Source organism: Lepidochelys olivacea (genome assembly GCF_965140295.1).
Source record: "Lepidochelys olivacea isolate rLepOli2 genome assembly, chromosome: 7".
NCBI classification, from domain to species: domain Eukaryota; kingdom Metazoa; phylum Chordata; order Testudines; family Cheloniidae; genus Lepidochelys; species Lepidochelys olivacea.
Window position 1 is genome coordinate 43,533,122 of NC_140417.1, and position 25,327 is coordinate 43,558,448.

The window sequence follows — 25,327 nt, forward strand, 5'->3', positions numbered from 1 at the left end:
CCTAGTACGCAAAGCTGCTGTGAGTGCCTCCAGGTGGGAGGGGGAGCCAAGGACACCTGGGCCTAGTGCGAGGGGGCTTCATCGACACTCGTGGTCTTCCATCCCCTCGAGTTATCTAGTGGCCATGCCCCAGTGTCCCCAACAACTCTCCCCTTTGAGAACACTCAACAACCTTGGCTCTGAGTTTTCTCACTTGGGCTACTTATTTCTTTACAATATGACTTTGCATAAGCACTTTGTGATAGCCCTGAAAAGAATGACTTATTAACTTTTGCAAAAGGGTCCTAACACATGATACTGCACAGCATAATACCAGTAATACAAGCAATACAGAAAAGAGAATTTTCAATAGCAGGCTAAATAAACCACCAAGCCAAGACGACAAACCCCAGCCTGAAAACAAGGTTTGCAACCAATCGTTCTCTGGGGCAGTATAGGCAACCTGTGCTCCGGCTCGGGCATGGGCCTCAGTCTGTACCACCTTTTCATAGATCTCATAACTGCTATCATTTACATATACACAACATCGGGGCCTGACAAGGGCACAAACCCCTCCTTGGGATGCCAAGAGATAGTCCAAAGCCAGCCTGTTTTGGAGGGAAAATGTCCTGAGCTGCTGTACCTCTTTATTTAATGTTTTTACTGCTGACCCTAAATCACTAACTGAGTCCTCTAACTCTAAGGCCACTTTCTCAAGTACCATCTGCAGCCTTATAGTATAGCGGCCTATCCATGCCATGGCTGGCCCGGTAAACAGTGCACTATTCCCAGTACAGAGCACCCTACAAGCTTCTCAGTTGTGAGGAGATTCTTCATATTGCCCTCCAATGCAGTCGCCGCAGAGTCTTTTCTCGTGACTTAACAGAGGTGTCTCGGGCATTTCTAATCTTTCCTTTGGGCAGTGTGGCAGTTATGGAAAGATGAGGAACTCCATGAGCTATATAACAGCCACCTGTCCAGTTGGCTGGTAGCACCTTGTAAGCCTTTCGGCCACATACAAAATAGTGACCCTGTAGGGCCCAGTAAGGACTGTTTCTTAAGGGGATTCCTGGGATATTTAAGGCTGCTTTGGCTGCTTTTTTAAACAATTTATATGCCCCTAAGGGGGCATCTTATTTTTTTTGATTGGGTACAAGTGGGGGCGTTTCTAATCATGCTGTTCAAATTACACTCACCATAGGAACCACTACAAACCCACCATTGGCTTGCTACATTGGAGATATTAACTGGACGGCAAGTTATATTTCCAAACCTTTCTTTTGTGGTAAGAGTATTTGTAAGAGTTTCCCTAAAAGGGGAGGAACCATTACACCCACACTGTTGGCCTCCCCTTTTGGTCTTTATCCAATACCCATCAGCCCACTGTGTAATAACACAAGAGCTTTTCCCCACAGGACGCCCATAGGGATCAGATTGGTTTCAGGTAAAACATAACACTCCCTCAGTGAGTACTGCAACTGAATACTCCTGGTCCTGATAGGTGGCTTGCTGTAAAGAGGTCTTATTCCAGAATGGCGAGTCCGTTCTTTCCTGCTCTTTGGTGGTGGCTAATTCTGCTAGGGTCAAGGGCAGAATGTCAAGGGGCATTCCCGTTTTGGGGGACAGTGGAGTTGGAGCACATACCCAGCAATCAGTCTGGTTTGTTAAATTAGCAACATGGTGCGCAAGCGAAACAAAGGAGTTATGCTCCCAATATGCACAGTTTGGAAATACCAATGTAACCCTTCTGCCCGTCAGAGTTGGCAGCAACAAGGGCCGGGTTCAATATCTAGGGGATCCATTCCAATAACACAATGCAAACCGGCTTGAGCCCCCACCCAGTGACCTGGGACAAATATATACCACCCCCGCTGGGCGCCTCCAAGAGGCAATACTTCCCCTCTCGCAAGCACATAGTCTGAGTGTAGCAAAAGCCTTTTAATAACAGAGAGAAACAATGTGGCATTATGTTGGGGAAACACCACCAACAGGATTCATAACACAACCCATGAGCAAAAAAAACCCCACCCCAAGCAAATTGGGGCATGCCCTTTTCCCTTTGGTTCTTGAGTCCAGCAACCCCAAATCACCCAAAGTCCCAAAAGTCCAATGCCCCAAAAGTCTCTGTCCCTGGTCAGGGCAGCCCCAGAATTCGAAAGTTTATCTGCGGAGCTTTACCTCCCAACCTGGGTGGAAATGGGACGGGGGTAAGAGGCACCTTACATGATCTGAAGCTGACCGCCCCATAGCCCCATAGCAGCGCTCTGCTCCGCCAGCCGCCCCACAAACTCCTTCGCTCAGCTGCGCTCCGCTCCGCCAGCCGCCCCACGAACTCCTTCGCTCAGCTGCGCTCCGCTCCGCCAGCCGCCCCACGGACTCCTTCGCTCAGCTGCGCTCCGCTCCGCCAGCCGCCCCACGGACTCCTTCGCTCAGCTGCGCTCCGCTCCGCCAGCCGCCCCACGAACTCCTTCGCTCAGCTCCACAGCCCACAAGCAGCTCCTGCCATCCACACACTGCTCCGCGTCGAACTGCTTCACCAGCCGTCCCGCAAACTGCTCCACAATATATCTTCAGGCTCCCCCACTACTTAACACAACACTCAGTGATTTCAGCTCTTAGGTGAATTCAGCTTGTAGTAGGGGAGCCCCAGTGCTGGTGCACTGTCAGCCCAAAGTGAGCTCAGCAGCCTATAACTAGACTTCTAATGAAATCAAAATTAGCTCTGATATTCCACAGTGGAGAGAGGAGGAAGTGCAATTAGCATGTAAGGCCCTCACCAAGGGGCCCATGCCACCAAGTATTAATACTTGCCCCCAGCCTCTCTCCCTTCACACAGTTTTGGAACCCATGACCCTTGCCTAGCGAGTGCTACTTAGTTGATGGTGAATCCCTCCATCATAACAAAAGGCCATGTACAGTTCCAAGCACAGTTCCCATAATCAGGGTAATAACAATTTATTCTTCCTGCCCCAATAACAGAGACACTGGGGATCCCACAGCAGCCAAAGTGACCATTTGGGCAGCTATGGTCTCATTCTAGGCGTGGTGGGTGTGCTTATGCAAATGAGATCGGCCCCTGAAGTTCTTTTCCACAACTTGCCACACCTCACCACCAGATGTCAGGGTGGAGCTCATCCTGACACTGCTTACATCACATACCCAGCAATCAGTCTGGTTTGTTAAATTAGCAACATGGTGCGCAAGCGAAACAAAGGAGTTATGCTCCCAATATGCACAGTTTGGAAATACCAATACAGAGAATAACTATGTTACCCAATTAATTATCACCAGAGTCTTCCCAAGCCAGGGTCTCCAGTACCTGGGTGGGCCCATTTTAGCATTAAGGTGCCCGCTATTTGTGTCTTTTAAACAGTAGCTTTAGCCCGAGATCGTCACTAGATGATGAGTCAGCAGGTTGGACGGTCCACTGTTCTGCTGACGAGGGGGTGGGTACTGCCTTCAGACGAGAGTGAGGGATCCAGTTCTTGTGTCCCTCGATCTTTGCCGCTATATGGGAGATCAGCAGGACGTTATAGGGTCCTTTCCACTTTTCCTGGAGAGGCTTGTCTTTCCAGGTGCGAACAAGCACAGAGTCACCGGGCTGTAAGAAGTGGACAGGAGAGTCCAAGGGGAGAGGCTGGGAATCCTTGGTATACCTGTGAAGAGACAAGAGAGCAGCAGACAGGGAACACATATACTGTGACAAAAAAACCATTACCCAACTCCCATTCCCCTGACAGAACTGGGGTGCCATTCATAGGCCATGCCCTTCCACACATAATTTCAAAGGGACTGAGCCCTAATCTACCCTTTGGGAGAACGCGGATATGGAGTAGGATGAGGGGCAAAGCATCAGGCCATCGCAGTGAGGCTTCTTGGCACGCTTTTGAGAGATGCTGTTTAAGGGTCTGATTGGTACGCTCCACTACACCACTGGCTTGCGGTCTCCAGGGCGTATGGAGTTTCCAGGGGACCTGTAAGGCATGTGAGATGCTTTGAATGATTTTTGATGTGAAATGTGTCCCGTTGTCAAGTTCCATACACAGGGGGAGTCCAAAGCGAGGAATGATCTCCTTAACAAACTTGAGGGCCACTGTTCTGGCAGTGCAGTTACGGCATGGGAAGGCTTCTGGCCATCCGCTGAACCGATCCACTATAACAAGGAGATATTTGAACCCTTGGGTCCGGAGAAACTCAGTAAAGTCTATTTGCCACACTTGTCTAGGGCCCGGAGTGGGCTCTAGGGCAGCTGGTGGCACAGGATGTCCCGATCGGGGGTTATTCTTTTGGCAGACTAAGCAGTCCGCTTGTACCTGGGCAGCCAGGGGTCGGAGTCCGGAAGTGATAAAATATTTTCCCATTAGTTGGATAAGTGCTTCCCTGCCAGCATGAGTGGTTTGATGTAGTTTCTGCAGCACTGGCCAGATTAGGCCCTTTGGTAAGAGGACCTTCCCTTCTGGGGAATGGAGCCATCCCTCCTTTTCCTGGAGACTGAGTTTGTCAGTTAGCTGTCTCTCCTCCCCAGAGTACTGAGGGGTTGGAAGCTCCCCTACTGATGGGATAAGGGCATGCATATGGGCATTCACAGTCTGAGGGGATGGCAGGATGGCAGCATGCTTAGCCTCTCTATCTGCCCGGGCGTTACCTCTGACCACATCTTGATCCTCCCTTTGATGGGCTTTACAATGTACCACCACCACTTCCGAGGGGAGTTGTACAGCTTCTAGGAGCTGGAGGATTTGGGGCCCATACTTGACTGGGGAGCCTTGGGCTGTCAGCATTCCCCTTTGCTTCCATAGCTCAGCATGAGCATGCAGCACACCAAAAGCATACTTTGAATCAGTAAAAATGTTGACCCGCTTTCCTTTTGACAGTTCAAGTGCACGGGTCAGGGCTATTAGTTTGGCAAGCTGGGCAGAGGTCCCAGCAGGCAAACCTTCAGCTTCCACAGTGTTATGGAGCGTCACAACAGCATAACCCACCCTCCTTTGCCCATCTATTACAGTACTGCTACCATTAGTGTACCACTCATAATCTGCATTTGGGAGGGGTACATTCTTTATATCCGGACAGCTGGAGTACTGGACATCTATGATCTCTGAACAGTCATGTTTCTGTTCCTCTGTTTCTGGCAAGAGAGTGGCTGGGTTAAGGGAGGGGCAAGGCTGTAGGGTGACTTCAGAGTTCTCTAACAGCTTAGTCTGGTACCGAGCAATCTGAGCCTGGGTGAGCCAAAGCCCTCCCTTTGCATCCAATAAGGCTCGGACCGTATGGGGAGTATAGATTTGCATAACCCCTCCCAATGTTAGCTTCTCTGCTTCCTCAAGCACTAGGGCAGTAGCTGTGACCGCCCGTAAACATGCCGGCCAGCCCTTTGCAACCTGATCCAATTGCTTAGAAAAATAAGCCACGGGACGTCTCCATGCTCCTAACAGCTGTGTGAGCACTCCTAGGGCCACCCCCCTTCGTTCACGTACATACAACTGAAACGGCTTAGAGAGATCCGGCAGGTCCAGAGCTGGGGCTTCCATCAATTTTCTTTTCAGGATTTTAAATGCCCTATCAGCCTCTGGGGTCCAATAGAAGGGGTCATGATCCACTCCTTTTACACTGTCGTACAGGGGTTTAGCCCACGGCATGCATCCGATGAAGTGAGCTGTAGCTCACGAAAGCTCATGCTCAAATAAATTGGTTAGTCTCTAAGGTGCCACAAGTACTCCTTTTCTTTTAGTCCAAACTCTGGGATCCATATCCTGCAAAAGCCTGCCATACCCAGAAATGCCCTGAGCCACTTACAATTATTTGGAGAGGAACTTGACAGATAGATTCCTTTTTTTTTTTTCTCACTTGAACGCTGACGCTCCCCTTGCCTTAGCTGTAACCTGATCCCTCTCCACCTCAGACAACAGGGTTCTCAGGAGGATATTACAGTCGTCTCAATCGGCTTGTGACTACTGAGGCACCCCTAGAAGACTGAAATAAACCTGCTTGCGTTCGTTGAGAATTCCCCAGCCTGTGTTTTAAAAGCTGCTAAGTCTATTGGATTGAATGGCACATGGGTGTAAACTTGCATAGTGGTAGCCTGACGTCCGTCTGCCCCTGGGCAAGCCACAACAGTCTCGGTAAGCAAAGGATAGAGTACCACCAAAGGGGCAATCTCTGTAACCTGAGGCATCCTACCCTTATACGGTGGAGGTGTGGGGGCCGAAGAAGACACCGGCTCTGTCATTACAGTGGGGGTGGGGGTCTGGGGACTAACATTAGCTACTACCGAACCAGTCGGAGTCAAATTACAACTTTGCAGAATTACAGCTCTGTTTTATTTTTTAAAGCCATAAACGCTTGTGCATAAAAATATTCATTCCATTTACCCATTCACTGACAAAACAAAACTAATTGGAGGATCGTGTTGTAATTAATTGACCCTCCTGGTGGCCACCACTCCTGGTCCTCTAGTTGATATTGAGGCCAGTCAACTGTACAGAATCGTTTTAATTGGCTCTTAGTCATTGGATCCGCACCAAATACCTTCCAGTTTGCTAGAATGCACTCTAGGGGCATACACCGTGCCCTAACCCCTGAGCTCTGTCCCTGTCCCATACCTACAGGGTAACTCTGGGCGTCCCCAGGTTCCAACAGAGCATACAATCCGGATTTTAAAAGGTTCCTACCTTATCCAAGGGACCGGTTCCTCACTGTGGCCTGCAGCTGCTCCTCCCCCATGTCTAAGGGACCGGGTCTTCACCGCCGTCCACAACTGCTTCTCCACTATATGAGTGCGTTGCACCGTTGTGCCCTCCGGGGTCAATCAAATTGCGTGTCCTCCGAGGCCCCCGATGAACTCACCGGTGCGCGCTGGGCGTCGATTCTCGCCGCAATCCTCGATCTCCAGGAGGGGTCGGGCAATGCTAAATTGCAGCCTCGTCGCCCACCCAGGGACGCCAAAAGCTGTTGCCGGCACCCAGTGCCAAGAGGCTAAACAACAGCTGAAGTTGGTTCGTTACCCGGTGTGCTACACCCAATAATCACAACAGGGTGGAGAAGCAGAAAAGTTTATTTGAAGCTTCAAATAGGTACAGGGAGATTTGAATCTCAAATCCTGTACACAGAGCAGGAAGTTACACCGGCTTTTATACATCCTTTTTCCCAGCATACTTATCCAATAGCAAGCTGCCCCAAGTATCCATATAGCCAGCCAATCCAGTTCCCAGCTAGTTCCCTGGTTCTCTGTATCATTTATTAAACTATACATAAAGCTGCTTTATTCAGCATTGTTCTTCCATATCTGCCCTGTGTGGCCTTGCTTAGTTTCAGGCAGTCTGACTCTGCAACATATTGTTGCAGATTCTCAGCATAACTGCTGTGTGTGCCTCCAGGCGGGGGGGCCAAGGACACTTGGGCCTAGTACGCAGAGCTGCTGCGAGTGCCTCCAGGCGGGGGGGGGGGGGGGGGGGACAAGGACACCTGGGCCTAGTGCGAGGGGCTTCATCGACACTCGTGGTCTTCCATCCCCTCAAGTTACCTAGTGGCCATGCCCCAGTGTCTCCAACAAGCTGGTACCTGACATACATCTCCTAGGTAGGCTGCAACCCTGCTAGGATTGAGGTGGAATGCTGCAGGTGAGACCTGTCCCCTATGTGGACTGCACCATTGTGAGCTTGAAGTGGACCATTGCATGCTGGGACCTGTCCCCTAGATGGACTGCATCAGTGTAGGCCTGAGGTGGAGTGGTGCATGCTGAGATCTGACTTCTAGGTGGGCCGCAGCTAGGGTTTTCGCACTGCTTGGTTTGTGATGGAGTGGTGCATGCTGGGCCTGCTGTCACTGGATAAGTCAGCTGCCCTGAGAGGGTGAGTAGGGAAGCACATGCTGCTGCTCTCCATTTGTGCCACTCAGGTGAAAAGTTTTGGCTCCAGGCCAGAAGACAATCAGAGCAGCCTCTCATTTGGGCAGGAGACCTGTGGTATGGGCCACATCAGGCAGGTCCACTGTAGAGACACTAGCTGCTAGCACCAATACTGGGGGCATTAATTTTCAAATTCCAAGATGGCTGCTTAGGTTAGCAGGAACCCTATATCCAAGATGGCCGCCGGGGAGGACGCCCACATCTGTAATGGCTGCTTAGGTGACTGAGGGAGGTTGCCCACATCCAAGATGGCGATAGCATTGACGTGAAGAGTTGTACCATAGAGAGGAAGGCGGGCTTGTGTTTACGTGCGATTTTTTTTCTATGGTCGAGGGAGGCCCATGGGGATCTCTATGGCAGCCGCAGTAACGTTCGTAAGGCGCCTGGGCAGCTAAGCGGCTCCGGCCCCCGAGCGCTGAGGGGCCGCCGGAGGTGGGGAGGATGCCCCTGGCCGCCTACTTCTTCCTGCGGGCCGTGGGCAAGGGCAGCTACGGGGAGGTGAGCCTGGTGCGGCACCGGCAGGACAACAGACAGGTAACCGGGGAACTGGCCGCGGGAGGGCTCCGACCTCCCCTTTCAGACCCGAGGCCTGCGGCGGCTCCGACTCCCTCCTCAGTCCCGGAGCCCGGTGAGAGGAGTGGGGGTTCTGGGGAAGCGGAGTCTGTTTCTCTCCCTGTCCTGTGGGGCGATCTGGGGAAGCGGTGTCCCGATTTTACACCACACCGCCCCCCGCCCCCCCGCGGGCCTTTGGAGAATGGTGTGAGGAGGAGGGTTAGGGTACAGGGAAGTCTGGCTCCCCCTTCCCATCCCCCTGCGCTCCAAGGGGAGTGGTTGGTTTGTGTTCTTAGCCAGTTCTTTGACCGCAAGACCGTCCTTTCTCCTCTTGGTCCAGCTCTGCCTCCAAGTGTGGACAATACCTGATTCTGTGATCTCATTTAGGCTGCTGTGCATTGCAAGGGGCCATTCCTTCCTGACCCTTGCGAGAATTTATGCTCTGAAGCATGGAGATTTTATTATCCTTAACCTTTTTGTAATACGTTCTGAGATATCAGTCACAAAATTGTCCAGCCATGGTGTTTAGTGCTGATCTCTGGGATTATACAAATTGGTTACAATTTTTTTGGAAAAGGGCTATCTTGATTCAAACAAAGGAGAAAATGTTGATAAAACCCTTGTTCACTATGTTAAAATGTTACACAGTTAAGTGTGGTCTGGGGTATCATTTTAAATAGGTGTTGGTTTAATGCCATCATAACATTTTTAAAGTTTTATTAAATAGAAAAAGATAAGTTTAAAAATTCAAAATGTAAAGAATTGTGTTTTCATTTTAACAATTTCCTTTTCTTTTAGCTGTATAGAGGCTTTCATTAAGGGGGGAAAAAACCCTGCGTTGATAGTCTTTTGGATGGTATTAACTACCCTTTTGGAGTTAAAATGGAAGGTTTTGAGATATTTTAATCTGATCCTTTAGGACAAACACTCAAAAGGGGGAGAAGAATTACAAAGATAGAAAATGCATTTTTCTGTCTCTGGTGCTGACTTTCACTTGCTGCCTCATTGCTAGAGAAACATAGGCACAGTATATGGTTATATCTGCCACTACAAGACCTGGCACATTCAACAGTGGCAAAGTTTAAGTCATTGCTTTTAAGGCATTGTTTTAGCGTGCCCCTCTTGTCAGAGTCACAACAGCATTGTGAATGGTGTCTTAGCAGGCTTAGAAGAAAATGGAAGAAATAAAGTGCGGAAGGAAAACAACATGAGGGAGGAATCTAAGGGTCACGTCCCATGTTACATTCAGGATTTAGCTGAAGCTGATGGAGGTGGTGGTGTCTGGTTCCCTTTTTTGTCTGGTCAGGATATCTTTGAGGATCAAGACAGCAAAGGCCCAATGGTTTCATGGTGGGTCTCTGGAGACTGTGGAGGTGGTAGCCATCTGGGTAAAGCTTGCTTCTTCCCTTCCATACACCCCACTGACCCTCTTTAGTGACTCCTGGATAAATAATGTCCAAGAAGGGGTAGCATCCTCATCCTATTAAAATTAACCAATCGGAATATGTTGCAGTTACTCCTACTACAAACATTTCCCTTTACTTGTAGAATCTTTCAGTTCATTGTCATGTTAACCGTTGACTTTAGCAGGAGCCTTGAGCCCTTATCATGATTCTTTTTAATGTAAACAGTACAGTTTGTACCATAGTTTGCTTATGAAAGTAAGCAAATTTTAAAGGCAATTTTATGTAACAGGCTGATTTGGACTTTTGATCTCTTTGCACAACACTACATGCTAAGTTGTCCAAGGGCACCACTCTGTGAAATGAAGTATTATTACCTTTTGTTTTAACTGCACCTGCTTTTAATTTCTTTGTGTCTTGTTCTTGTATTATAGGAAAGAGCAAAAGGGAAGATCTGATCAATTTTTACTCTCCTTCAAAATTTTCAATACCTTATTTACTAGCCCTCTAATTTGCACATGGCATGATGACTATTGCAGATGAGCACTAGGATAGACATTAAGGATGGTCAAGAAGGCAAATGGCAAGGATACCAGTTAAATACCTACCTGAAGAGAATACAAATGGTGGCATTTAGATTTAAAATTATAATATATGTAAAGTTTTAAATTTCAGTTTTGTGCGTTCGTGATGGGAAGCCATATTTGTTCCATTCTTACAACAACATGGACACTGTTAAATGTAACTCTGTATTTTAAAACATTGTTTTATAGATTTTTAGAATTTGCCAGTGTTTCAATAGTAGATTGGATGTTTTCATAACAAATCTTTTTTTTTCCCCCTCTTCCCCCCCCCCCCAGTATGTCATCAAAAAGCTAAACCTTAAACATGCATCCAGCCGAGAGAGGAAAGCAGCAGAACAAGAAGCCCAGTTGTTGTCTCAGCTGAAACACCCCAACATAGTCACCTATAGGGAGTCCTGGGAGGGGGAAGATGGCCTGTTATATATTGTCATGGGCTTCTGTGAAGGAGGGGACCTGTATCATAAACTTAAAGAGCAGAGAGGTAAACCTTTGCCAGAGAATCAGGTGGTGGAATGGTTTGTCCAGATTGCCATGGCATTGCAGGTATTAATATACTTTAACATATAACCTCTTCGTTTTAAAAGAAATAGGTCTGTTTTTGCTTGCTTTCCATTAAAAAAATCCCTTAATTTCAGTTTTGGTGTGTTAACTTTGCTTACAGATTATCAATGTCAACCTAAGGTAGCCATGTAGAAAAAGAGTTGCTGTTGTATGCTTTACTTCCATCATTTCAATATTGTAGACAATGTGACATGATGGTTGGCAGTTAATTTTCATTGTAGCCCATAACTATAAAGTTCTGAATATAAGCAAGTTTTGTTCTAGTTAAGGGGCTGTTTCTGTTATTCGTAACCCTCTGTTTCCACGGGTTTGCAACTCAATTATACAAATTTTCTCTGTGCTGAAACTTATTGATAACATCTTAAAAACTAATTTTAACCAACAAGTGTTTGCACAAAAAAACTTGCAGAAGTATTTTGCTCCTGTAATTAAATTAATTTTTTTAAGTGAAAATTTCCAGACCATTAACTCCTAATTTCTAGTGGAAGCTGCTTCAGTCTGTTACATTTTAAAAATGAAAGGAAATCAAATCACAAAAAATTCATTACAGTAAGGTTTGTTTTAAAGACAATAGTGAGGAAACTAGGATGTTGGATTGAAAATTCTATTTTTAACTTGCCAGTGGAACTTGTCATTAGGGGATATTGTGAAAGCAAAAACTGTAACTGGATTTAAAAAAGAGTTGGATAAGTTCCTGGAGGATAGGTCCACCAATGGCTATTAGCCAAGATAGTCAGGAATGCAACCCATGCTCTGGATATCCCTAAGCCTCTGACTGCCAGATGCTGGGACTAGGTGACAGGGTGGAACACTTGATGGTTGCCCTCTTCTTGTCATTCCCTTTTGAAGCATTTGCCATTGGCTATTATTGGAAGACCGAATATCGGGCCATTCCTACATTTGTTTGTTGTGGCTAGGAATGCAAATGTCCACAACAGCATCTGATCTTGCTCATCATAGGCCTAATCCTGCAGTTCTTACTCAGGCAAAATTCCCACTGACTTCTGAAAGTCCTTAATTCAGACAAAATTCCTTACTAGGACTGTAGGATTGGATCAGAAATCAATTGCAATATGAAGACACAATGGAGAGTGAGTTAAGGACTGAGCTTCAGCCTCAATTTTGCACGTTTTGCTTCTATATAGGCACATTAAACTAAAGAAATAACGACGTTGTGTATATACATATGTTGACATGAACAGATTAGTGTGATTATTAACTGTAATTCATCTCTTGTATAGTGATGTGTAGTTTTGTTGCATTTGTACTTTTTTCTTTTTTGACTCTGGTCAGAGGAAAAGAACAAATTAACTGTTTAACTTGCTTGAAATACTTTATTTTTCAGTATTTACATGAAAAACACATTCTACACAGAGATCTCAAAACTCAAAATGTTTTCCTGACAAGGACAAATATTATCAAAGTGGGAGATCTGGGAATAGCCAGAGTGTTAGAAAATCAGTATGATATGGCCAGTACTCTCATTGGCACACCTTATTATATGAGTCCTGAATTGTTCTCCAACAAACCTTACAACTACAAGGTAAAGTATATTGATGCAAATATTGGCCCCAATTATGTTAGTTGATTTAAGGGAGCCTTAAACTCTGAGAAGTTTATAAATTATCTAGAAGAGTAATGCGAGTTATTTTGTTGACTTGCCTATTAACCATAGAGCACTACAATCTTGTGTGTTATGAAAGTAATGCCTCTGTAAAAAGCACTTTTTGGGGACTACTGATTAACTTTTGCTGCCTTTTTTACTATTACCAACAGGGGAAAAAATTAATCATAAAAAGTTATCTTAAAGGAAATTAGTTTTTCTTTAGTGTGTGTGAATTGTCAACATGTGTTAATTTGTTAGGACCAGGTTTTGTCAATCGACTGTGTCCGTGTAAGTTAGAATTCCAGTTCAAAGAAAAACCTTTGTTGTATGATAGGACACTGGCATATGAAGCCTAAGATAATTGTGACAGGCTTTATCTTTAAAATTGCTATTATATATGTAATAAGAAAACAAACCAAAAAAACCTAATAAGCATTTACGAGTATGGAGATAAACATGTAAGGGAAGGTAGATCAATATTCAAATATACGCATAGCTTATACAGTCTTTTAAATAAATGTACATGTGAAATATTGCATTACGTATTTAAAAAAACACGAGTATGCCCCTTCGTTAATTAAATTGCAGCTGTCGGCCACATGTACCAAAAACATGAACTAAGGAAAAACTTCTGTTACTATAAATATAGAAAGACTTCTAGTTTTCTCCAAGCTGCATCTGGCCACCAGTGGGTAAAATGTTTTCTCTCCCTCACATACATTACGAAGCTCATGATTCATGTTGATGTGCTGCTACGCTGCTCGGAGCTCCATTGAAAGTCTGGAGTTCTACGTGGGCGCAGTAATCTGCATGTATAGTTCACAGTACAGGATTGGGACTTAAACATTATGGACATAACTTTGCTTAATTGCAATCTATATTATTTGCAGATAGTTTATGCCTGAGATTTCAGTGAGATGTAATTATATGGGAAGTCTGAAGAAAGAATTAGTTTCAGAACTCTTTGAAGCTAAAGGAACTCAAAGAAATGTTAGAGACAAACCAATATTTGAAATCAGGATAATTTTTTAATGATCTGTAACTCAAAAACAGACCGACTCTCTTCACGCTTTGCAGAAAAATTCTTCTTACCCTTCAGAGTAAACATGGCCATACTCAGTTCAAACCAGTTTCGTTACCTGAGTCCGCAACCAAAAGTTTATAATGGAATTTGGTTGTGATCTTAACTATAGTGGCTGCCAACTCAGCATAACATTCTGTTCCTAATGGGCTGTTCAGGAGCATATTATCTACTTTTTAAAAATAAATTTTCAGTATTGCATCTGAAGCGCTTATGCTGATTTTTCTGGTTTTCTTTTCACAGTCTGATGTTTGGGCTTTGGGCTGTTGTGTTTATGAAATGGCCACACTGAAACATGCCTTCAACGCTAAAGACATGAACTCTTTAGTTTATCGAATTATTGAAGGAAAGGTAAAAACTGATCTAAAGTTGTTTTTGGTTCAGTGAAAACATTTTGGAAATATGCTACAGTAAGAAGATCCTTCTGATGTGGATACTGAATCATGGTTTTTAAATGCAAAATTTGTATATTCAGACCTGTAGTCCACTCTTGTGTCGGGAACTTGAGATAACTGTTTTCAATCAAAAGTAAGAATTTCAACTCTCATTTGTGGGGTTAGTATAATTTTTTTTCCACATGTGTGATGAGAAAACTGCATCATCCTGTCCATTCTAATGTTTCGTGTGAGATGTGGGTACCTACTGAGGTAATGGCAGATCGAGAAAGTAGTTTCTTTTTAAGGTATCACTAGAATTTTGTTGTTCACCTTGTGCAGCTAGTAGATTGGAGGAAGTAAGTCACTTCAACACTTTCGAGTATAAAGTTTCCACTTTTAACATTATGCGAAGAATCATATCACGGTGTTTTCTTGTTTGACATATACAGCTGGATTACTTTAGCACAATGGTTCTCAAACCTTTTGAGCTGGTGACCCCTTGCACTCAGAGGCTTGCTATGTGAGACCCACTCCTGTTATAAATTAAGAACACTTTTTTATTTTTTTTAGCGTCCTTATAAATGCTGGAGGCAAAGCGAAGTTTGAGGTGGAGGCTGACAGCTCACGACCCCCCCCCCCCTGTAATAACCTCATGACCACCTGAGGGGTCCTGATTTGGTTTGGCATGTTATAAATTAATTCCTGATTTGGTTTGGCATGTTATAAAACAAATTTAAATCCTGATCTTCAGCTGTATCAAAAATGTTTTAAATAAACTGAAGATTCTCTGTGACTAGATTTTCATTTGCAAATCTTACAAAGCACAACTGACCAGCTTTGAATACCTTGCTTTAAAATTTCTGAATCCAGCTTACCAGGGAATTCATTTTTTTTATATGCAATCTTTTCTGTATATTGGCCATATTTTGTGGTTAGCTGTTCATTAAGAAAAAAAATTGTATAGAGTTCTTTCATTAAACTTTACACAAGCCTCTGTTCAGTAAGATACTTAAGCACTTCGCTAACTTTAAGTATGTGAGCTGTCCTATTGACGTCAGTGGGACTACTGTACTTAAAGTTAGGGATGTGTTTAAGTACCTAGCTGAATCAGAGCCCTAATGCTCAAATAATGCAGCAATTCCTGCAGGCAAATGGGTTAATGTTTTTTGTTTGCTGTACATTGATGTAGTCATCAAAACAATTAGCTTCCTGTTATGAAAATTAGCAATCCATTCATTCCCATAATCAAATGTATCCTTTCAATACAATTACAGCTGCCACCGATGCCAAAGGATTACAGTCCACAACTGGCAGAACTAATAAGAACTATGCTTAGCAAAAAGCCTGAAGAAAGACCCAATGTGAAAAGCATACTAAGGCAACCATATATCAAGCATCAAATCTCTCTGTTTTTGGAAGCCACAAAGGCGTAAGATATATTTATTTTATTAATAGTTCTATATAAAACTATTGGTTTGCATAACAGATTGTTGAGCATAATGTTGTAATCACTGTTTTACAAGTTTTGCCAGATTTCGGAGCAGGATGTTGAAGTTAGTTTTGCTGTGTGTAACTGCAGGGTATGGGGCAGAAAGGATCTTTTGAGATTGTTGAGGGAAGGAATTATTTGAGAACTATTACAGGAGAGACAACTAAGAGAGGATGGAAATTAGTTACATTAGGCCTATGTAGAAGGAAAGTGGATTTAAATTTGGGATTGCATATTACCTTCAGAAAGTAAATCCTCCTATTGTTTGTCCACTTCAAGTATTTGAAACCAGCCAGACAGAAAAGTCTTACCTGATTAAATGTTAGAAGTTGTATTTGGCTGCCCTAATTAGGAGCACTTAGTAATAAACTGCAATGAATCGGTGTTTAATTTTATAGAAAAACTAAAAACCTTATTCTTAATGTATCCATTATTTGGGAAAAACATGCCACATTGTTTGGTTCATGTCCACTGTTGATTTTTAGTATATTATAACTTGTGAAAGATGGGAGGATAGATTACTTATTAGAGTATGGGACACCCCAGGTTTTCTTCATAGCTCTGGAACTGAGGCTCCTTAGGCAAGTTGATTAACCTGTCTGACTGACAGTATTCCCCATCTGTAAAATGGTCATGGTAATATTGACCTACTTAACAGAAAAGTTGTAAGGATTAATTAATATTTTAAAACAATTAGATCCTCAAAAGGCAAGTGCTATAAAGGAGCAAAGTATTGTGGGCATACAGAATTTTAAAGTGATCTGCCACATAGATTGTTCCCTGATTAACCATCTTATTTAGAAAATCGGAGGTTGTTCTTTTTTTAATTGACAACCGGAGAATCCCATTGTAATCCTCAATTTGATAAAACTAAAAATCGAAGGTAGCTTGGCTGAAGCAATGGAGAAGACCTGGTTTAGGTAGTAATCTTGAGACTCTCAGCACTAATAAGGTTGAAGTCTCTTGCAGCTGTGATACACTTGGACTGTCGGATGAAAGGAAGATAGCTGCATGAGCACTACCTTTCCACCAATGCACAGAGTAGAATTTGGGTATGTCTACACGGCAGTTCAACACCTGCAGCTGGCCCATGTCAGCTGACTTGACCTCACTGGGCTGTGCAGGACTGTAGAATTTTTGTGTATGTTTGGGCTCAGGCTGGAGCCTGGGCTCTGGGACCCTCCCCCTCAAAGGTCCCAGATCTTGGGCTCCAGCCTGAGCCCAAACATACACAATGCAATTTGACAGCCCTGTACCCCATGCCCCACGAACCCGAGTCAGCTGAGATGGGCCAGCAGTGGGTTTTTAACTGCAGTATAGACACATCTATAGGATCTGTTCTGAAGGGTCTCTTTACTCTTCTTTCTGGCTGGAGGAAGAGCATCATGGTCGCTTAAGAAGAGGGGGAAGTAGCTTTCAGATTGGGACATGCGAGACCCTGTGGAGGCTGCTCTTCGTTCAGTGCGAGACAATGAAAGGGGGAGGAAAAATCTTGGATTATGGGAGGGAGGATGTTGAATAATGAGAGACGCACTCTCCCCAGTCACTGCGTTTATCCCAGTTCATGTATCTCATATTTAAATAAAACAAAAACAGGACTGCTTCTTTCCTGCTGACCATTCCAGCGTACACAGACCAGAGTGAGCTCACAAGTTGAGAGGAGATAGTGGTAAAAATTAGAAACGATTCTGTGACATTTGAGAAAATTACAAATCATCTGGTTAATAAACTCTGTGCAAATTCCAAGTTCTATGGTAAATCTGTGATCGTGCTTGCACCAAATAGAAAAGTGAGATAAAGACGGACAATAAATCCGAAATATGGATAGGAAATATATATTGTCACTTGCGTTTCCTTATCAGTCTGTGTTAAGGTCGCTTCATCATATTTGAAATCACCAAAAGACAAGTTCCTTTTGCTATTTGCTTGTTTTTAACTTGATGTTCAACAAAAAAGTTGAATATAAAATTTTGTCATCAGATTTGGTTAACTACTTCATTACTCCCAGTTTTTGAGACCTATTGGCAATAAACTTAATTGTCAAATATTTTTCCCCAAATGGATGAGCCTTATTGTCTTGGTTGTACACTGTGCAGTCACTTACACCTATGCAAAGTGGATATAAATTACTACCAAATCAGTGCAAAGTACCACTAACATTCTAACTCTGCACAGCTGAAAATGACTCTACAACAGTGGTCACCAACCAGTAGATCGTGATCAACTGGTCGATCCTATAGCCTCTGACAGTCTATTGCGATGTCCAGCTGCTAAAAGTCCGGAAGTGCAGCAGGGCTAAGGCAGGCTCCCTGCCTGCCCCAGCCCCATGCCACTCCTGGAAGCAGCCGGGGCAAGGGGTGGGGGCAGGGGTCTCCGTGCGCTGCTCCTGCCTGCAAACATCTCCCCTACAACTCCCATTGGCTGGGAATGGAGAACTGCAGACAATGGGAGCTGCAGGGGTGGTGCTTGTGGGCAGGAACAGTGCACGGGGACCCCTGCCCTTCCCACCCAAGGGCTGCAGGGGTGTGCTGGTCACTTCTGGGAGTGGCATGGGGCCAGGGCAGGCAGGGAGCCTGCCTTAGCCCTGCTGCACTGCCATCCGGGAGCCGACCGAGGTAGGTGCTGTCTTGCAGGAGCCCACACTCCGAACTCCCTCCTGCACCCAGAAGCCCTTGCCCTGAGCACCCTCCCAGAGACTACGCCCTGAGCCTCCTCCCGCACCCCTGCCCCAGGCTCAGCCTGGAGCCCCATCCCACTCTCTGAACCCCTCGGGCCCCAGCCCAGAGCCCGCACCCCCTCCCGAACCCCAACCTCCTGCCCCAGCCTGGTGAAAGTGAGTGAGGGTGGGGGAGAGCAAGCGATGGGGGGGTGGGGGGGATGGAGTGAGCGAGGCGGGGCCTCAGGGAAGGGGCGGGGTAGCTCCTGGGTCACACTTAAATCAAAAACTGATCTTCTGCATAAAAAGGTTGGAGATCACTGCTATACAAGATACAAAGCAGAGAAAATCAAGCCCAGTGTTTAGCACTTCAGATAGAAACTCTGTAATTAGTGGAAATTTAAAATATTTTCTACAAATGTAAAAGGGTAGATGGATGGCATCTTCTGTAGATGGATGGCATCTATTTAATAAGGTAGTCTAAACCACAAACATCTTATTCTTTGTCCTTTTTTTGTTGTTGTCATTTTCTTTAAAGAAAAACAGCCAAAAATCATCAGAAAATATCTGATTCTGTACCCAGAAGTGCTGCTTCTGTGATCTCAGTGAAGACTCGATCTAATAATGGAAACATCACACCCAAAAAACATCCCTCTGAGCAAGCCAGGAGAGAAAGTGCCGTAAGTTACTTTTTTCCAAAGGATACATTGTTTTTTTAAATTATTTGTGTAAATATTCAGTGACAAGATATAAAAATATATTTTGAAATGCTTTGTGATTTCCTAATATATTTGTATTCAATAAAACTGTGTAAACAACATATAAAGGGGGAAAGGAGCTGTATTCATCTACAGTTGGAGCTAAAATAGCCACGGATTAGTAAAACTAATTGCACTGATCTTTACTGAAAAATACTCATGAAACATTATACCTAATCCTTATTCTGTGAAGCTGTTATGTGGATTTTTTTTTTAACCATACAGTTGCATAAACTTTTGCATATGGCACAATCATGTAAATGCTGTGACACTGTATACCCAGTAGAGTATCTGAAGTCACTGGACTAACTGAAATGCAAATGTTTAATGACAGGCAAATGTTGACAGTGAAAATATTTGCTGCAGCTTGTGACTGGAAAATGATTATATGTTTGAGGAAAATTGCTTGTTACCAGAGGTGAATACTTTACAGTAATCCAAATAGATCAAGTCACAAAGATTAATCACTTGCCCGCTGTTCATTTTCTGCACTGTTTGCCAGTTGATGTTAGTTTTTAATATTGAAGCCTTAAACATGTGGCTTAATACATTTTGGAGAGCCCGTTTATCACTTGTGGTCATAGGGGCAAGGTGGGTGCATTGCTTATGGAATAGGCTGTGTTGACATCTGAAGTCCCAAGCTTCTCATCAGACTTTATAGCTTATGAGAGTCTTTGTTATATCCAATTGGTAGTCTCTAAGGTGCCACTAGTACTCCTTTTCTTTTTGCGAATACAGACTAACATGGCTGCTACTCTGAAACCTTTGTGTTATCCCTTATCGATGCTTCCAAATAGTACTTGATTATGATTTTGTTTCATTATCACTTTATGTACTGTCTGGTATGCAAGTGACTTCTTTGAGCTTCTAAAATATTCGTCAGAGGCTAATTCCACTTCTGCTTTTTTAATTACAGAATGAAGAAAAACATTTAATCAAAGATAAAACTTTTGAAATTCATCCCTCAGAGAAACCAGCAGCTGAGCCTGAAAAAAATGCAAACAAGAATGAGAAGAACAGCACAGGAGTTTCCATAGCAACAATTAGCAAAGTGAATATTGATATTTTACTGTCTGAAAGGAGGAACTCTAAAAGTGATCACTTACTACAGGATAACAAAGCAAGGTGCTTAAGCATTCCTAGTGAAGTAGAATCTAAAATAACATCTAATGGCCCACAGACTAAGGAAGATAGACTACAGCAAAACTCAAAGCAAGTTTCTAGAACTGAAATTGTGGATTCTAAGCAGTTTGCTGCTGTTGTCTCAGATGAAGGAGATGACACTTTGAAACTCCTGCAGCCTGTCTCAAAGGGCCAAAAGCAAAATGATGACCAGGTAATTATTTAACTCTTAAATGTGCTTGGTAGAAGGTTGAACTAGTAGATGGTTTATAGAAAGAACAAAGCTGAACAAATGTTACCTTTCAAAGTGGGGCACTTCTAATCAGGCTTTGGGGTGCCGAAGCAATTAAAAGCTCTAGTATCCCTGCAGCACTGCTTCTGTATAAGACAAAGGCTGGGGCTCAAACCTTAATTGTCATTGTTCTTGCCTGGGATCAAAAATTGTCTGCTTCCAATTGTAAAAGGATGAGGCAAGAAAATGTTTGGAGCTCCTACATCCCTATTCCAAATGGACTATGCTTCTCTATCTCTTTCTGCCATGTTCAGCCCTAATTTGGGATGGGGATTGGAGGAGGAAGGGAGAGTATAATGGAAATGGAGTTAGAGAAGGTAGAGGATGGTGGAAGGAAAATGTAGGAGAAGAAATTGAAGGGAAGGAGGAAGAGAGATGAAGAGATTTTAAAGGAAGACTGAAGGAGGGGAAAGGAAAATTTTGTTTAATGGGGATGTGGTTACTAAAGAGAAGAGTGAAGGAGTAAACAAGAAATGAGACTACCAGAAAAGAGAAGCCTTGGGAAGGGGGAAAATGTTAAAGTATCCTGGCCCTCCCTCCTCTCCAGCTTCCAGAGTGCGTCATTTGGGTGATTATTGGAGGCAAAAACATTGACCATTGACCTTTCCCCTGCACTCTTCAGCATTTGCAGCCAAAATGATTCTCTTACCCACTTCCCTAGCACATTCATGTAAGGGGCTTCTTTGCCCTTGCCTCTTTCTGGTGCACATGCACAGGGCCAGCAATATTTTGACTCTTAATGAAAGTATATTAAAGTAAAATACAGTTGATTTCCCTATTGTGTCTTATGCCTTGGATTTAAACAGTAGGTCTGTCCTGAATATGCAGCTGTTGTTACCATTCAATCCTATATAAGGACGTTGTTTCATTTAGTTAGTGATTCACCAAGTTCTGTTCTAGAATGAGACTTTTAAAGCCTGTCTTTCTCACATTGCTAATATATACGCTTTTTACTAAGCTTGCTCTTATTTTAGTTCATGAAAATGTAGTAACTTATTTTAGAGTTTGGACTCCACTGAGAAGCTTCTAGCATCGTTTGTTCCTGTCATAATTCAAGTAAGTGTTCTACCATTATAGTTCTGCTTAGTTTGTTGGCTTTAAAATAGTTGTATTTCTTTAAAGGGAAATCTCAAATGTTGTTGTCTGGGGACTATCTTTTCCCCTAGAATATTTGATTTTTGGAGAAGGATTATTATTGCAATACAAATTGGTTTTCTGAAGTTGCTGTTAGAATGGTGGAACATATCTGAAATTTTGCTAACACGTATTTGTTGTAAAATACTAAAACAGGATATTGCAGTATTACGATAGACAGTGTACAGAACTTGTGAAATTTGTTTATGGTTACCTGTTCAACTAATGTGCTAATTGTGATGGGGAGCATGATTTTGAATGTTCTAACTTAGATTATTTAAAATGTTCACCTTGTTGCAATGTTAATGTAGTGTGTTTGGGGGTGGTATATTTAATTTTTTTTTTTTGTATTTCCTGTCTCTAATTTAATTTGAAATAGCTGTTTATGGTGGTTGTGATTAAGATAAAATCCGTAGCATTCCAAAGGGTTAAGTGGCCTTTGTTAATATATGCAAGAACATGTCTACATTGGAATCAGGAAAACACATGCCTAAAGATTAGAAAAATATTTTTACTTTTTAGGATGAAGCCTCTCATGGAAATCCAGAAGATGTTCAGGAAAAATTCACTTCTTACTTACAGCCTCATAGCTCTTTCTATGAACCTTCTCTCTCACGGCAGCAATGGCAGAAGAAAAGGGAGCTAGATGAAGTCTGTTCAGAGAAGGTGCAGATAAAAATGTATCTCTCTAAAATGGCAGTGTACCTCTATCTTAGTTTTCTTTCCATCCTACAAAAAGATTGTAACAGTTTGTAGATCCTTTCCGCTAGTTGAACAATCTCCAGTCAGTGTATAATCTCATTTCATACACATCCATAGAATTGCATTTATAACAAAATGGGTAACTCTCTGCGGGCCTTGGAAATATACTTTTGTGGGTGCCTTTTGCCCAAGGATTTCAAAGCAGTCTATGATCAGTAAGCCTCTCAACACTCAGAGGTACAAAATTATAATCCTTCTAGGAGACATGAACAAATTAAAGCCCAGAAAGATTATATGACATTATTATTATTTATTTTATTACAGTAGTACCTAGAGACCCCCAGCCAAGACTGGATCCTTATTGTGGTTGGCACTGTATGGAACATATAGTTAGAGACGATCCCTATCCCCAGAAAGAGCTGACAGTGTAAATAGACAGACGAAGGATTGGGGGAAAAGGGTATGACATACAAGCATAGTGAACAGTGCGGTGAGCTTCAAATGTCATTTTAGTTCTATGATTTTTTTGTTTTTTGCATGGGGTTTTGTTGTGAGGGTGTTAGCTAAATGTAGACAGAAGGAGTATAAGGAAGTTAGGGAAAAGTGTGTGTGTGACAATAAGGCAATGGTAGAATTGTGAATAGGACCCAAGAGTCCTGACTCCCAGTCCTGGGTTGCTAGTTTGGTGTTTGCAGTTCTAGATTTCAAAGCATTTTAATCTGTTGAAAGAGGACATGAGACTGTAATCATTTTCTAATTCTCTCTAAGCTCACAGAAGTTGCTCCGTGGCCCTTACCTTCTCTTCCTGATGTGAATATGAAGACAACTTACAGCCCTGCAGATCAGCATGGCTCTAAAGTCACAGAGTCTGTAAATAGCTCTAAAAATAGTGAGAGAGCAATTTCAGAGGTTTGTTCTGAACATTTTATGTTCAGATCTATTTTTGTCATTTTCTTACTATTTCTTCTGAGTAGTTTACTCCAAAAGCATGTGGGGTGGGGAAAAGAAATGTACAGAAGTTATCCTCAGTGATTAAATTTCTTTCTTGCATCTGACTGATCAGGTAGGAGGAAAGAAGGCCAGCTCCTCTTTCCCTTAATTGAAATAAGGAGGCTGGAGGCTCCTTTCCTACAGGAATTAGGTTTGTTGATCAAGATCACCATGGAAAAAATTTAATACAATGCATACTGAACTGCCTGAAAACTTTAATTAGTAGCCATCTTTTCCAGGTTATTTGGACAAAAGTTTTCATTTCAAATATGACAAAATAAAAAACCACTATGACTGCCACTATTAATATTGATTTGATTTATTTAAAGGGTAGACCGTTGTCGGCAAGAGAGAGGAGGAGGCTAAAACAATCGCAAGAAAAGATGTTTCCTTCTGGTAACTTTTTTTTTTTATGTTAACTCTTCAACTGATGCAGTGGGATGGCTTCTCTATGGAAACACTAATTTGCAATCTGGTCTTTAGTATTAACTTCCTCAAAGATACAGTTGAAATATAGCTTTGATGTTAATAGGAGTTTTTATTTAACACCACTTTTATTTTTGTAATGCTCATTCAGTGGCTCTAATGGTGGCAATGTGATGTTTCCACAAGAAATGCACTTTTCAGCTAGAAGCCTCGGGTGTTTTTGTTGGCTAGTTTTTCTGACCCTGATAGTATGTTTGGAGGACACTAAAATGCTTTACTGTCACCAGTGCCCAGTTTGCAAAACAAGATTAAAAGGTTCAGAATCAGAATTAGTTGAGAAAAATGAGTTTGGTCTTGTTCATGTCACCATCACAAAGTTACCATACAACTGGTATTAGGAGCAGTCTGCCGGAGATGCCCAGGACTGGAATGTAAGGTGGTAGTGAATGTCATCATTTAAGTGCATTGACAAAGCTTTTTGGAGAGACCCAGGTCAGGAATGGAACAGCAAGGGATAGTGAAAGCCAGAATTAAGAGTCCTCGGTAGAGCAGTGTGGGGAATTAGCAGAGCATACACCTACATTCTGCCAGACTTTAGTGTCTCCCTTGTACCTATTCAAAATAAATGTAAAAATGTGACTGGGCAACAAAATGGCAGATGAAATTTCATGTTGATAAATGCAAAGTAATGCCCCCTGGAAAACATAATCCCAACTATACCTATACAATGATGGGATCTGAATTAGCTGTTACCACTCAAGAAAGAGATCTTGGCTTCATCGTGGATAGTTTTCTGAAATCATCCACTCAATGTGCAGGGGCAGTCAAAAATGCAAACAGAATGTTGGGAATCCTCAAGAAAGGGATAGATAATGAGACAGAAAATACATTGCCTCTATATAAATCCATGGTACGCCCACACCTTGAATACTGTGTGCAGATGTGGTCGCCCCATCTCCAAGATCTATTAGAACTAGAAAAGGTACAGAAAAGGGCAAGAAAAATGATTAGGGGTATAGAATGGCTTTCATATGAGGAGAGATTAATAAGACTGGGACTTTTCAGCTTGGAAAAGAGGCGACTAAGGGGGGGTTATGATAGAGGTCTATAAAATCATGAGTGGTATAGAGAAAGTAAATAAGGAAGTGTTGTTTACTCCTTCTCATAATACAAGAACAAGGGGCCACCAAATGAAATTAATAGGTAGCAGGTTTAAAACAAAGTATTTTTTCATGCAACGCACTGTCAGCCTCTGGAACTCCTTGCCAGAGGGTGTTGTGAAGGCCAATACTATAACAGGGTTCAAAAAGGAAGCTAGATAGGTCCATCAATAGCTATTAGCCAGGATGGGCAGGAATGGTGTCCCTAGCCTCTGTTTGCCAGAAGCTGGGATTGGGTTACAGGGCATGGATCGCTTGTTGATAACCTGTCTGTTCATTCCCTTTGGGGCACCTGCCATTGGCCACTGTCAGAGGACAGGATACTGGGCTTGATGGACCTTTGGTCTGACCCAGTATGGCTGTTCTTATGTTCTTATGTCATCCTTCTAGTGCCTGCGGCAAGACGAGCATCACATAGTGCGGTAGTTGAAGCAAAATCACTTGTGGAAAATCTTATTAAAGTTACTCAGTCCTCGTCAGATCCCAGTATTTCTCAGGTAAACTGGGGTCATCTGCTTTTGAAATATTTAAATGTAGACCAAATTTGAG

General features: G+C 43.1%; 1 protein-coding gene across 9 annotated transcripts in view; it reads left to right on the top strand.

Moving 5' to 3' along the window:
- Positions 1-8,181: 8,181 nt before the first annotated feature.
- Positions 8,182-25,327, top strand: part of NEK4 (NIMA related kinase 4) — a 40,552-nt gene continuing 23,406 nt past the window's right edge. The window contains exons 1-13 of one of the 9 annotated variants that reach the window (XM_084633369.1): positions 8,335-8,419; positions 10,275-10,423; positions 10,701-10,967; positions 12,331-12,528; positions 13,916-14,023; positions 15,324-15,478; positions 18,733-18,874; positions 19,869-20,288; positions 21,369-21,422; positions 22,023-22,166; positions 22,971-23,111; positions 23,522-23,588; positions 25,169-25,275. In XM_084633369.1, the coding sequence (XP_084489495.1) occupies positions 10,421-10,423; positions 10,701-10,967; positions 12,331-12,528; positions 13,916-14,023; positions 15,324-15,478; positions 18,733-18,874; positions 19,869-20,288; positions 21,369-21,422; positions 22,023-22,166; positions 22,971-23,111; positions 23,522-23,588; positions 25,169-25,275 (1,806 nt within the window). In that variant the 5' untranslated portion in view covers positions 8,335-8,419; positions 10,275-10,420. Of the gene's footprint in view, positions 8,420-9,763; positions 9,788-10,274; positions 10,424-10,700; positions 10,968-12,330; positions 12,529-13,915; positions 14,024-15,323; positions 15,479-18,732; positions 18,875-19,868; positions 20,289-21,368; positions 21,423-22,022; positions 22,167-22,970; positions 23,112-23,521; positions 23,589-25,168; positions 25,276-25,327 lie in introns of those variants that run through there. The other 8 variants (XR_014712333.1, XM_084633367.1, XM_084633365.1 and 5 more) reach the window with 8 other exon arrangements.